Below are 13,414 nucleotides of genomic sequence, written 5' to 3' on the forward strand. Positions count from 1 at the left end.
TTTAAAGATGTCAGGTGATGGAGAATAAACCACATTCCTTGGTAAGTTGTTCCAATGGCTAATCACCCTCACTATTAAAAACACGCCCCGATTTCCAGTTTGAATTTCTCTAGCTTGAGCTTTCAGCCAGTGGACCGTAGGTGGACAGATCTTCCAGCAGGGCTTACCTGTGCCGATGGATCCCACCCAAACCCATTTCCATGTGCAACAGACACAATTTGAGCCTGCTCTCCCAAGAGCAACTGTTCAGGATAGGATCCCATGGCAACCCCCACACGATGGTCTCACCATCAAAGAACAAAGCCAACACCGGCTGTTAAAACATCTTTGTGGGCATTTATTACAACACATTGTTCCAAAGTACAAAAGAAAGGAAAAGAAAGAGGGTAAAAAAGCACTGCTGTTTACAGCCTCCAGTAATAAATAAATAAAGACAGGGCAGGGCAGAGCTGGTCTCTCGGTCCTGCCAGGCACCATCTGACTTCAGCATTGGTGTAACAGGCAGGAGATGCGTTTGGTTTCAGTGACTAACTGAGAAGGGAATGGAACACAGTGGGCTGGTTGCAAGATACTGTCTCCCCACCTAGCACTTACAATGCATTCCAGGTGCCCCTGTCCGTTCTGGACTCAATCTGTCTGCTGAGGGGCACTGTGTGTTTGCTAATGAAAGGCCTGGTGCTCTCCCGTACGGAATTGCACATTAATGGAGGCTAAGAGTGCTCAGCCCCTCACATGATCAGGCCCCAAATGCACAGCATTGTCTGTGGGGCAGGATCCTCCACCTGCCCAGCCACATTTAACCCCCTAGCCATCTCTGCCTGGAAATGCACTTGAGAGAGGAAAAATGGAGCCCAAACTGGATTTCTAGAAGAGCTGGAATGGATTATACATATGGCTTCTGAGAAGAGGATAAAGCCTGAACTGGATTTCTCTGCTCCTCTAGAATGGATTTTGAGTAACAAAATAAATTCAACACAGCACAAGGAAAAGACGATTCCTATCTAGAATAAATCACTCATGTTTGAGACGATAGGCCATTGCATGGCTGCTCTTGGAAGGGCAATATTAATCCCCTTGATTTAAAATGACTTCTAACTGAGCTGGCTAGTTAAAGAGATAATATTTGATACTGCGGTACAGAGAGGATTCCCTTCCTATTGCACTGATACTTTCTCCCAGCCCTCCTCCCCACCCAGTTGATTGGGTACTTGTAGGCTTCAGGACGAGTCCAGACTATGGGTACAGGAAGCAAGTGCTAGGTTCTGGCCACCAAGGTTACTCAGAAATCTTAACCCTGCTTCCTGTGAATTCTTAATGCTGGAAAACCATAGTTATTTCTGCCAGCAATACATGCACTTATGGGGCTGTTCCCCCTCTCTTCTTGCATCCCTATCATTATTAGAGACCAGTCTGATCAGATCTCTCTTTGCCCATGGGCTGGTCTTCCACCAAGCCCCTTCTGGGCAGTCTGGAGCTCTGCTGCCCTAAAACTGAAAATCCTCATTCCCTAGAAGGTGTTGCTCCTGGGACAAAGGAAGATCATCGGGTGGCTGGGAAACTGAACCCAAGAAAGCCCAGGATTGCTCCCTAAAGTAAGGTACGATGGCTTTGGGAAGTGGGGAGAATGCTGCCAAAATAGCTGGTGGTGCCAGGCCATTAAACCATTCCTGGTAAAGATGAACTTCCTGGATTCAGCCACCAGACTGGGGGATCCTAAGGGCATGTGTGCATTGACTGTTTCCTGGAAACCAGGTCAATTTTCCTTTAGTTTTAAGCTTGTGCCTTTGAATTCTCCATTCCTGCTCCCTACAAACTTGAGTAGACTCCAAGGCATGCGTGTGTGGGTGTTGGGGAGAGACAGGCATTGCCCTGGGCTTTGTTGGTTTCAGAACCTTTGGAGTTTTCACCCTTACAAATCCACTCACATGGGCCTACCAGTGTGTGTGCCTTCTCCAGGGCAGCTAATGAGCTAGGCCTGGCACAGTATAGCACAGCCAGCCCCAGACTGGTGGGGCAGGTACAGGGTTGAGGCAGGTGGGGAATGGAGGGGTAGTTGGGGGTGGGGGTGGGGTCTGCACTTATTCACAACAGAGAACCAAAGAGCAACATACAAAGATTAAGAAGAAAAAATTACACAATAGTAATAATAATAATAATTAATAAATACTTAAATCTATAATTCATAGATTGCAATTACAACACTGATAGTTTATTATTGGTAGTTTAAGAGGGAAGGCAAAGGGGGTTTCTTTTGGGTGTAGGCTTCCTAAAACAGAGACATGACAGGGATGCATGGCCAGAAAAAGAAACAAACACAGAGACAAGAGGTTGGGAACACAGCACAAGCTAGGAAAATACCTTTGGGCTTCAGTGTTGCCAACTCCTTTCCTCCCAGGCTCCCTCCCTTGCCAGTCCCCTGAAGCTACAAAAGACATGGGGATGCTGCAGGGGGGTCAAGGAGTTGGCCAGTTATGCCTGACTGAGTGTGGCTCAGCCTTGCACTCCTTTAGAAGCTGGGAGATAAGAGGCACTCTAGAGGAGGGTCATCTGGGTAGCTTTACAGTCTGCCCTTAAGAAGGCTGAAAATCTATCAATTCGCACCTGCACTCCAAGCAATGCAGCTAATGCAGAAAATGATTGGATGATCTAAGCAGCAGGGCACAAATCAGATGCTTTATAAATTCATTCGATAGTCCAATGAGGGGCCTCATTTACTCTCCTTAGGGCCAATTCTACTTCAACTTAAATCAATGGGACAGAGTCTGATCTCACTTACACTGCTGTAAATCAGAAGTAACTCCACTAAAGGCAAGGGTGATACATCACTGCAAACCAGGCCCAAGTGAGATCAAAATCAGGCCAATGACTCTGTGGACCAGAGGTTCTGGCTGACAGAGTTCATTAAACAAATGCGGTAAGGAACGGGGACCAATTAGGCAACAGATAGAATCCTCCAAGGTAACTAACCTGTTCCTTGATACAAGAGACAGAAAAGATCTATTAAGCCATGTAGGGCTTCATCCAAAGCCCAATGAAGACAATGGGAAGACTCTTATTGAGTCCAATGGCTTTGGATCAGTCCTACTGCTCGAGGCTAGTGGAGGAATCTTCCCTTAGAGGAAATTTTTCTAGTGTTTAAAATGATGCAAGTGCGGGGGCTGCCAATCCCTCTCACAAGAACCATCAGAAAGGGCAAGGCAAATGCTCGCGTATTCACAACACTGATAAGATGGGTTATAAACGCTCCATGGCTCTTAAAACCTTTGGCTTACGTGCAGAATGGACAGCGGAGTAGGTGGTCACCGCAGGGTGTGCAGACGCAGCGCTGCCAAAAGGCATTGCTGACAGTCTAGCGTTCTTTGGGGGAGACTAGATAAAAAAACAAGAGACCCCCATTTTTGCATGCACCACAACAGCCATGTCTCTAAAACGCCACAAGATGGCAGCTGTTCAGAGCCCTGCTGCTATTTCTGAGCAGGCAGCTGCTCATGTCGTTCTTCTTCACTGACCCTGTCTGCTTGTTGTTCGTAGTTATAAAGGTTGAGATTGCAGTGTCAGGCGGAGGATGGCCTGGATGTGTCCTAGAGCACAGTCTGCCGTGACTTCATGCAGGACTAAGGGGTTGAGCTCCACCATATCTCATGTCACGTCTGTCATTAGGATGTGTCTACACTAGATTTTTAACCCCCAAATTTCCCACAATTGCAGCTCTAACAGTGGTATTAGTGCTGGGGGGGTAATAGCGTGGAGCTCATAATTCTGTGTACCACTGTCATCCGAGCCCACCCAAGTCTTGAGGTCACAGTGGTAAAAATGCCAGTGCTTGTCTACTCTAGAACTCTACTGTAGCTATTCATGGGTAGGGCTGGACCAATGCTAGCAGTGGTGGTAAGACCCACTGCAACAGGCAAAGGGAACTCTTAATTCTCTCTAATGCTGTCGGATTAAAAGACGGGAGACAGCAACTCTGGGCTGAGCTGGTGCTGGCAGCTATGGAATGCCAGTTGTGGTGGAAAGGAAATACGCCTTTTGGTTCCCTCCCGGGATCTCTGCTAGCCTCTGTATTGTGTCTTTGGGGTGCTGTTGCAACTGCTGCGGTTCATACTTCTCCCAAGCTTCAACCAATAATGTGTGAATAGGAGTGAGGGGTTGCCTGGAGGCACCCTCGTTAGCTCCTCCCTCTGCACTGCAGTACAGCTGGGTCACATGTCATGGAGGGGAAACTATCATGAACTTCACCGCTGAAGAGGTCTCTGTACTAACTCCAGTTCTGGTGCAGCAACCTTGGGAAGATCAAGGGCAGACCCTACATAAACAGATGCCTGTGCGACTTGCAGAACAAGTGTGAGTCATTTACTGCCACTAAGCAGCTGGATGGCTCTTCCCCCATCATAAGGCAAGTATCCTTTAGGAATGCTGATCGATACTGTTGAAATCATCTAAGAAGCTGTGTTTCTCAATGGAGACACTTTGGTACATGACAGCCCTGCTTTCAGGTCAGGTTGATGGCAACAAGGATACACATGGGGATTCTCCATTTGTGGTGCATGATCCTGTACTAGGCTCATGGAACATAGGTAAGATGTGAACATGGAAACACTGTCCTGCTGGCATATTTCACAGTGTAACCACTGATCAGCCAATTGACCTGGCTTGGCTGAGAATCTCTGAATTTATCTGCTGAAATTTAAAAAGGGGGAAAAAAATTTAGACAAACATTTGTTCTCTTTTTTGTGACCAGCTTCTAGGGCTGGTTGGAATTTTTCAAATTTCACTGAAAATGCAGCACAGAGAGAGAGAGAGAGAGAGAGAGGAGTGGCAGCCCAAAAAGGGTTAAGACACGAGACAGGTCATATTGCAGCCAATGGTTACTGGGGGTCCCAATGGTTAAAAGCTGAGTGGGAAAAGCTCAAGAAGCCCCTTGGAAGCTTTTCTTTGTTGTAAACCCCCCGATCTAGCTGGGATGCTACGTAATACACCAGTTCCCTTAGAATCGCCGCCTCGCCATGGTCTCCACACACCTTATCTCTACGCTGGATGGGGGTGCAAGAAAGAAAGGGGAAGGGTTCCTCCTATCTCCTAAAACATAGTAGTCGGCAACACTGATGCTGATTTGAGGTGCTCACTGTAAATATGGATGCTGTGTTTTTTAGGAGAGAGAGTTGAAATAAGTATCTACCCCCCTTTCAAAACAGCTGTAGGAAAAAGAGGAATGGGGTAGGCAGAGGGATCCAACCATCAAAACTTGTATTTTATTAGTACTTCAACATGGAAAATCAAATGCATTTAATCACCCAACTTTCCCCTGCCCCACTACCAACTCCAGAACATTTTGGGGTACCAGAAGGGATTATTTGAGGTTTCCATGCTTCTCACTTAACCCCTTTAAAAAAAAAAATCAAGAGGCTTAATGCCAGTTATAAGCCTCCTTGGAGATTCCCCTCCCCCTTCCGCCTAGGACACGCGCACATCAGCAGAGACAGACAATGATCAGAAGGAAAGTGGCAATCTGATGCCACCAAAACATTAGAATTATTATTGCAGCTCCTCACGGCTTCGGTCTGTGGTTAAGTTTTAAACCTGAGATCATTATTTTTGTCTTGTGTAGTTTGATTTGAAAATAAACACAAACAAACACAAAAGAAAAAGAAGGGAAGGTGAAAAAAACCAAAGAGCTGGTTGGGGGGCGGGGGGGGGGGATCTAAAATTGCACACAACACACACATGAACAAAAACCCCTGAGGTATTGGCTTGGAAACCAGCATGATACTAAAAGGAGGAAAGCAAAGTCAGCTACAGAGAGCGAAATGTGCTTTGCAGCAGAGATAGATCTGTGCCCATAACACCAAGCAGCAGCTCAGCAGCAAGGTCTAAGCATGTGTGGGAGAAACACCGTTTTTGGGGTGAGGGCTTTGCTCCCCTTTGAAACAGGGACTTTCATAAAGGGGAGAAGCAGCCAAATGTGTCTGAGAATCAGAACAGAAGCCACTCGTGCCCCTTTGTCGTTTTTCTCTTGACTGCGCTTGCTAAGTGATGGAAGCTTTCTGCACTGTGTGCTCATTGGCCTGCTTGAGGGCTCCCTCTAGCACCCTTGGCTTCAGTAACAGCAGGACCTGGCCCTTCCTCAACACCTGTGTTAGCTTAAAAGTCCCACCTGGTCCCTACGCCACCTCTAAAAAAATAAATCAAGGGAAGAATCCCACGCAGGAGGCCTTCCCTAGGAAATCCTCACCCTTTACCCACCCGAACTCCCAGAGGGAGACGGGTTTTTGGCAGGGATTCCCTTGGAGGCTAGCATCCTACCTTCTGCTGGGTAAGAACAAACCATCATTCGCTTCAGTCACTCTGAAAAGGTCAATTAACAGAAACTCTCCGAAGCAAAATCCCAGGAAAAGAAAAACAGTGAAACCAATCTTCTTAGCAACACACCTGAGTGTGGGAGGATGCTGCTGCAGAGGGAGGGAGGGAGTGGGGGTTGGAGATAGGAGACTGGGGTGGGGTAAGGAGGGAGGGGCATGTCCTCACACTAACATCCCAAATCTTGGGTTTGGTTCTTAGCCTTCCAATGCATTTCCTGGTGTTTCCTCTCATTCTTTTCCTTCCTGATTGGCTTCTCCTGTGTCTTTGGACTGTTTTCCCTCTGCCCCATGTCACTTGCACACCCACAGGAGCCTCATTATCATGCTCTCTTACACACACACACACACACACACACACACACACACACAGAGAACTGGTGCTGGAGTACTGAGCAATATTGTATGCCAAGCACTCAGAGGTAACTGTCTAACTGTCTCGCAGTGGGAAACCTGTCGCTGTCCTCAGGATCCCCTGGGGTTCATTCTAGTACTATAATAAATAACTCTATTTGTTCCTAAGGATGAGGTTTGTATTTTCCTCCAGGGTGCAGCCCCTCTGGACAGCCATGTGGAGTAACATTGGGAGAGTGAAAGCAGGGCCTTGAGGGCTTTTCATCACAATCTCACCCATGCACAAGGGTGAGAAGTGTTCCCTATTTCTCCTGGACCCCACCTCCTCCCCAGAAGCCCCCTGAGCTAGTGGGCAAGGCAGTTCCTGATGGGAGTTCACCCCGCACAGAACCCTTCGAGCATTATTTAGGGAGTAATTTTTTCTCCAAAAGGACCCAGTAACCTCCAAATTCTCCAATACAACCCAGTATGGGTTGCTGACCCTTTAATTAAAAGCCTCCTCTCCTCCCTCATTCCCCACATCCCAGAACCCATCCTCCGTTTTTTTCATCGTCTCACCCTTCCCCTCCTGGTTTTCCCATAGACCAATGCCAGCCCTTCTGTCCCACAACTGGGAGAGGAAAAGATGCTATGGCTTTGATGGAGACAAGAGAGAATCAAATAGGAACCAAGAGGTAAAGCAGCAGCTTTCAGGAGAGAATTTCCTGCTCAGTTTGTGTTGAAAGAAGATGTTTGTTTTGTTTTGTTTTTTCATTTTTAAAAAGTGCATGAAAGATTTTTCCTGCCCCGTTTTTGCTTTGTGCGCAGGGAATGGGGAGTCTGTGTCGCCGACATGCGCTACAGAAGGAGTCACAGGCTGCGGATATTGCTTAGAAACTCGTGTTTCAGATTTAAATACCATAGACAGTAAAAACAGAGCTGAAAGTACCGCCCCTCAATGTCTGCAAATCATTGCCAGAATGAACAGCTTCAATAAATTAAAACAAAACCATTGAAATATTATTTACGTCTCAATAAAAATTGCAGTAAAACCATTTACCTTTTTCTTTGTGTGGTTTTTTTATATTATATATAATATATATTTATATATGTATAGGGCTGCGGTAGTGCAGCATTATTAAGATACTTAGCCAGAAAAAACACAGGCAGAACATGCTTAGTGCACCAGGATGAGAAAAAGGCTTAGGGGGAGGAGCTAATGCAAATATCCCCACCCCACCCTTGAGAGGGAGCCACCTACCTTCCGTCCCTGACCCCGATACAAGGGACAGAGAGCTGGGGTGAGCAAAGCCTCTGCCATTTCCCATTGGTCAGGATAATGCTCTCTTCTAAATGAAGGCACCCCTACTTTTTGATTGCACATCTGCGGAGAAAATATAACCACCACCCCCCCGCAGAATTTTAAGCTAAGAATGACACAGCTGGGGTGCTCAGATGTCTGCCCCACTTCAGTCAAAGATCAGCTCTTCCATCACCCCAGTGAGTCGCTTTCTGCCCAAGGGGCAGAGAATCCAGGGGTGAAAAGGTTAATCGGCTCCTTCCTCCCAAAAGGGAATGCAGCCAGGGTGGAGGGTGAGGAGGGGAGAGAGAGACCAAAGGGGAGGGGCACTAAGCATGCACGGTCATGTTTCCTGACTTTGGATTCATTCATCTTTGTTTCGTTTTGGCGTGTGTGCACCTGGGAATACACACACAGGTATAAATACTGTCCCCACCCCACCCGCACCTTGCCTCTTCCCAGTTAAATATCCACCCCTCACTCTCCAGTGCCCCAGGACGAATGTCAGGACACCTCAATGATCTCCATGCTGCCCGAAAAGCTAGACTGTTTGCCTATTTTGCCCAGGTCTTCCCGGGACCTGCCCTCTGACATGGTCTCCTCGAACTCCATCTGGCAGCTCCTCCTCTTGAACTGCTTCTCCGTGGCGGCATCCTCGTGCCAGCTGTGTCGCCCGTCCCTCTGCTCCGCCCTCTGCTTGTCCCTCAACCTGATCTCGCAGCTGCCCTGCAGGGTGCTGCAGCTGAACGAGGAGTACGAGGCAGCGCTGGCAAACAAGGCCCCGCTCCCTCCGCCGCCCACCGCCGAGTCTGTGCCAAAGTACCAGGGATTCTCTGACGACGGGGTGCTGGGTGATTCCAAATGCACGCCCCAGGCGCCGACCCCCCCTCCGCCAGCAGAGTTTGGTGTCGCAGCTGGCTGTGTGGGCTGCTGTCCCACGCCAGGGAGGCTCAGCCGCAGCGTCTGCTTGAGATTGTCCTCCACGCTGGTGCTTTTGTGCACGGCACACACCCCGCTGAAATTGAGGCTCATTCCGTGGGCAGGGGAGCCCGCCTGATGCCTGTGTTTCCGCCTCTGCCTGACCTTGGCTTCCAGTAGGAAGTCCGGCCCGCTGGGCCAGTCGGGACTGTCCGGCACGGGTGAGAACTGGCACAAGCCATTAGGTCCAGAAGGGCTGTCCAGCTTGCAGAGCTTGGGGGCTTCCCCGGTGTCAGCGGGGCCTGGGGTGTCCTGCCTCAGGCTGGGGGAGTAGGCTGATTTGATGTCCAGGGAGAAGGAGCGCTTTAGCCGGTTGGTGTCTTGGATGCGCTCCGAGGACAAGTGCAGGCCGTTGAGTCCTTGCTGTAGTGCTGTGGGTGAGACAATTTTGGGAGCTCCTGCTGGCCTCTCGGGCTCACTGCGGGAGGGTGCCAAGCTTGTGCTTTTCGATATGTCCTCGGACTTTTCTGAGGTAGAAAGCTTCAGGTGCCTGTTGCTCTCAGGCACTTCAGCTGGGTCTGGCTGGGCATCCCCCTCACTCCTATCACCTTGGGCCTTCAAGGCCTTGAGGAGCTTCAGGCTCCTCTCGTACTCCAGGAGCTGGCCCAGGAAGTTGAAGTTGGGCGATATGGATGGGCGCCGGTCTTTGACAAATCTGCAAGGGTAGACAAACAGATGGGGTCATGACTTGGTCTTTGGCCCACCACCTAGGCTACCTTAGCTCTGCCGGCCTCCTCAGCGGGAGAAGCTAGTGCATTCTACCAAAAGCTCAGAAAGAAACACGTGACGGGCGATCCACAGTGCCTCAGGGCAATCTGCAGAGAAAGCTAGGACTGCTTAGGCTCTAGGAAATTTATCGCCTCATTCTACTTTCCCATGGGCGCCCCCCCCCCCCCATGGCATGCTGTCCATTGTGATATTTCAAAACTGCTCCTGAAGGACAGCCCTCTGCCTCCCATGAATATAGGGCAGCACCAACCAGCTACTAGGCCAGCCTACACCAGATTTCAACCTAGTCAAGGGTTTTGGTTCTTGAAGCTGAGCCCTTCATTTCCTTTGACTGGGGCAACAATGAGGGGCGTGCACGGGCACTGCTCTGTGGTAGGGCACACAGCATATACCCCACCCAGGGCCCAGTGTCAGCCTAGCAACGTGTTACTCACTAGAACTCAGGAGATTCATTCAAAACAATGCTTTGAAACCCTTTCCGACAGCTTCTCTCCGCCTGCGCCTGCCTGCTTCCCTTTACTAGAGCAGGGGTACATTCACGTACTTCCTCATTCCCCTCATCCAGTTGCACCTACCTGTAGGCGTCGTCTGAAGACATGCCCATGGTCTTCATGATGTAGGCGATGGCAATGGTGGCTGAGCGGGAGATCCCTGCCAAGCAGTGCACCATCACTTGGCCGCTGGATACCTTGGCCTTGTCTGCAGCACGATACAGAAAGAACAGCTTTCAGAGGGGTGCCCCTAGAGTTTGGACAGAGTCATTTCATCCTCTGTCCCTGTGGAACATCTTTGTGATGCCGTATGTCTAGTGGCCAGCACAGAGGATTGGGAGGCAGGACTCCTGGGTTCACCCCCTGTCTTTGTCAGTGACTCGTTACTTGACCCTGGGCTAGTCTCTGCACCTCTCTGTGTCCCCATTACCCCATGCATAACATGGACATAAGGACACTAGCCCTTGTTTCTCACTGAGACCCTCAAATAAAAGGCTGTCTTACAGGAGTGGAAAGTACGATCGTTTGCACAGAGAGGGTCACACTTTCAAATGACTTTGGTGCTGGTCGAGGTGCCAGGTTTTCTCAGGGAGGACATGCTTCTTCTAGTGGCTGAATGTGCATGTTTCACTGTGGGTGAAGGGACAAGGTCTCTCTGGACTAAGAGAGGAGCTGGGGGAAGAAAAGCCTGGGTTTTGTTGGCTGGGATAGGCAAGGAGTGAGGAGTCCAGCTCTCAATGTCTGGGGCCACCACAACAAAAATCAAGACTGGAGCGGGAAGAAGTAAAGAAAGGCCCAGAGAGCCAGGGAGATGCCTCACCGATGAACTCAATGGACTTGTCCAGCCAGGGAAGCAGCTTCTCACAGTAGTTGTCATTGACAGGAATGCGCATGAAGTGACTGTCACAGATGAAGTCTGGCTTGGGGCAGGAGTTGCTGGCATTGAGGACGTAGCTTATTCCATTCTGAGTCATCAGGTCCTGGTGACAGAGAAGACACAAGTGATGTGGGCTCAGTCAGTACAAAGTGGGACCTTCCCATCTACACTCTCATAGGCCTCATGCACTCCAGTGTTGTCGCCTTGCAGTTCCCTCACAGTTGCTCCAGTGTGATTCGAAGTAGCAACCTGGGGAGCACCAGCACAGATGAGCCAATGAAGCATAAGCCAGTGTCATATGGACCTGCTCTGAGCATGGTTAAGCTGCCTGCAGTCTCTCTGCACTAGTTCTTCCACCATTGCTCCCGCACTGTGCTGCAGCATGAGGTTCTCACATTTGGGGTCCTGATCAGGTGTTGGGGGTGCTGACCACCTTGCCCTTCCCATACTGGTAAAGAGAAATGGGTCCTGGCTAGATGGCAGGGAGGGGAAAAGACTGAGAACCCCAGAGCTAGAACAATGGTGGGAAATTTTAAGGAGGAAAAACAGAGTAGTCTTAGGGATACATCTACTGTAGAAAAAAGCTTAGAGGGGCCAGGTTCAGGGGAAGAGAACATCTTACTAGCAGAGCTAGTATTCAATGAATGTAGCCCTCTTTTCTGTTCCCAAATCACCTGGCAACAAGTCATAATTTCCCACAGATTTGTTCACTGTTTGAAACTCTCCACTGCGTGATTTACCGGAACCAGTTTCAGTCGATAAGAGACTTGTAAACTGTTTACTGCTGGTATCATTTCCAGCATAGGAGATTGGCAATTCACAACGTTAGCTGTTTTGTTTGGGACATATTTAGGTCATGTGATTTCCTTTTGGGACGAATGTAATCATGGCTCTGGAGTGAACTCTTTGGATGAGCCAATTGAGAAGTAGCTTTCCATGAGTGTTCTGCCATAGTCATTACTAGTCACCATTTCTTCCCAGCGTTTCTGTCAGTAACCTGACTCGCCTGCATGTTTACGGAAAGTGAATGAAAAAGTCAGAGGCTAGTTCAAAATGTCAAGTGAGTGTTCATGGATCATTTCTTGCCATGTTCTGCTCATTGGGCACACGTACGTGACCTCTCATCCTTCCCAGAGACAAGGCTAGATTCACCAGTATGCATTGCCAGAGCAGCATAAAACAGCCAGAGTGTAGTGGTGAATATGACCTGTTGTTCCCCCTGAGAGCGGAAATCCAAGCCAGATTATGTCCAAAACCAGGGAGACGATCCATACCAAAGATCTGATAGTTCTAGTCCTGTGAATGCCTGTTCTGTGCTATTTCGGGGAGAGGCGGAGGAACACAGAAATGAATGGAAGGAAGGAGTTGAGAAAGAAATAAAGGTGCCATAAAACAGACAGTGATTAGGGAAATGGAGAGATAAAAGAAACCTCCCCTGCCACAGGCTGATCCCTGTAGCATGGCAGCAGTGAGGTGCAGAGCTGCGTAGGGTGACCATACATCCTATTTTGGCAGGGACAGTCCCTCTTTTAAGCCCTGTCCCGGCCATCCCAACAGTTTTTTTCCAAAAGGAGGCATGTGTCATGACTGCTCTTGCTGACTTGATCAGCTGGCAAGAACAAACAGGACAAATGGCCACTTTTGTCTGGGGTGTGGTGCAGAGGGGGCGAGCAGAGAGGGGGGAGGCAGCGCTGGGGGGAGGAGGGGAGCAGCATTCCAGCATGTGGGGCCCCCGGCTGGGTTCCAGCAACCGAGCAACAGCCTGGCATGCGGGTGGGGGGTTTCCAGCGACCGGCAACAGCATTGCGGGGGGGGGGGGGGTGTCGGGAGCCTTGGACAAGTAGCTGGGGGCGTCCCGTTTTCCCTTTGGGAAATATGGTCACCCTAGATTTGCGTGCTCACAAGGGACCGTGCTATCCCATCACAGAGGGTTGTTCTCTGCCAGCCCTGCTCTCTAATGCCCTAGGATACGAGGAGGGAGAGTCTCTTGTCCTCAATAATGATCACCAGGGCGCAGAGAGGGAAGCAAACACCTCTCAGAATGAAGGGGTGAGCAAAAGGTCGTGCTGAGATGGGGTGGGGGGCAGGGTTGAAGCCCAGTCAGTCTGACGCCTGATGTAGGGCTCTCAGGGGACAAGGCCGAGATTTCCTCCCTGAATTCCATTTAATTCACCCTGTGGTTCCTGTCCTAACTAAGCTTACATAAGAGTCTCTTCCTCAGCAGGCTCCCTAGAAGCCTAACCTCAGCTCCTAGGAGCCAGCCCAGCTCCTGAGCTCACATTCTTGGCATTTTTCTCTTTTATTTCCTTCTACTCCCTGTATCTAAAAATTTCTCTCTCCTCTTTCTGGA

The 13,414-nt window shown here is 49.4% G+C and overlaps 1 protein-coding gene across 2 annotated transcripts in view; it reads right to left on the minus strand.

The window, feature by feature from the left end:
* Window positions 1-316: 316 nt before the first annotated feature.
* DUSP8 (dual specificity phosphatase 8) overlaps window positions 317-13,414 on the minus strand; it is an 83,596-nt gene continuing 70,498 nt past the window's right edge. For both annotated transcript variants that reach the window (XM_048854556.2, XM_048854557.2), the window contains 3 exons: window positions 11,008-11,167; window positions 10,272-10,395; window positions 317-9,622 (listed from right to left, as the gene is read on the minus strand). In XM_048854556.2, the coding sequence (XP_048710513.1) occupies window positions 8,494-9,622; window positions 10,272-10,395; window positions 11,008-11,167 (1,413 nt within the window). In that variant the 3' untranslated portion in view covers window positions 317-8,493. The remainder of the gene's footprint in view (window positions 9,623-10,271; window positions 10,396-11,007; window positions 11,168-13,414) is intronic.

This window comes from Caretta caretta, chromosome 6, assembly GCF_965140235.1.
Source record: "Caretta caretta isolate rCarCar2 chromosome 6, rCarCar1.hap1, whole genome shotgun sequence".
NCBI classification, from domain to species: domain Eukaryota; kingdom Metazoa; phylum Chordata; order Testudines; family Cheloniidae; genus Caretta; species Caretta caretta.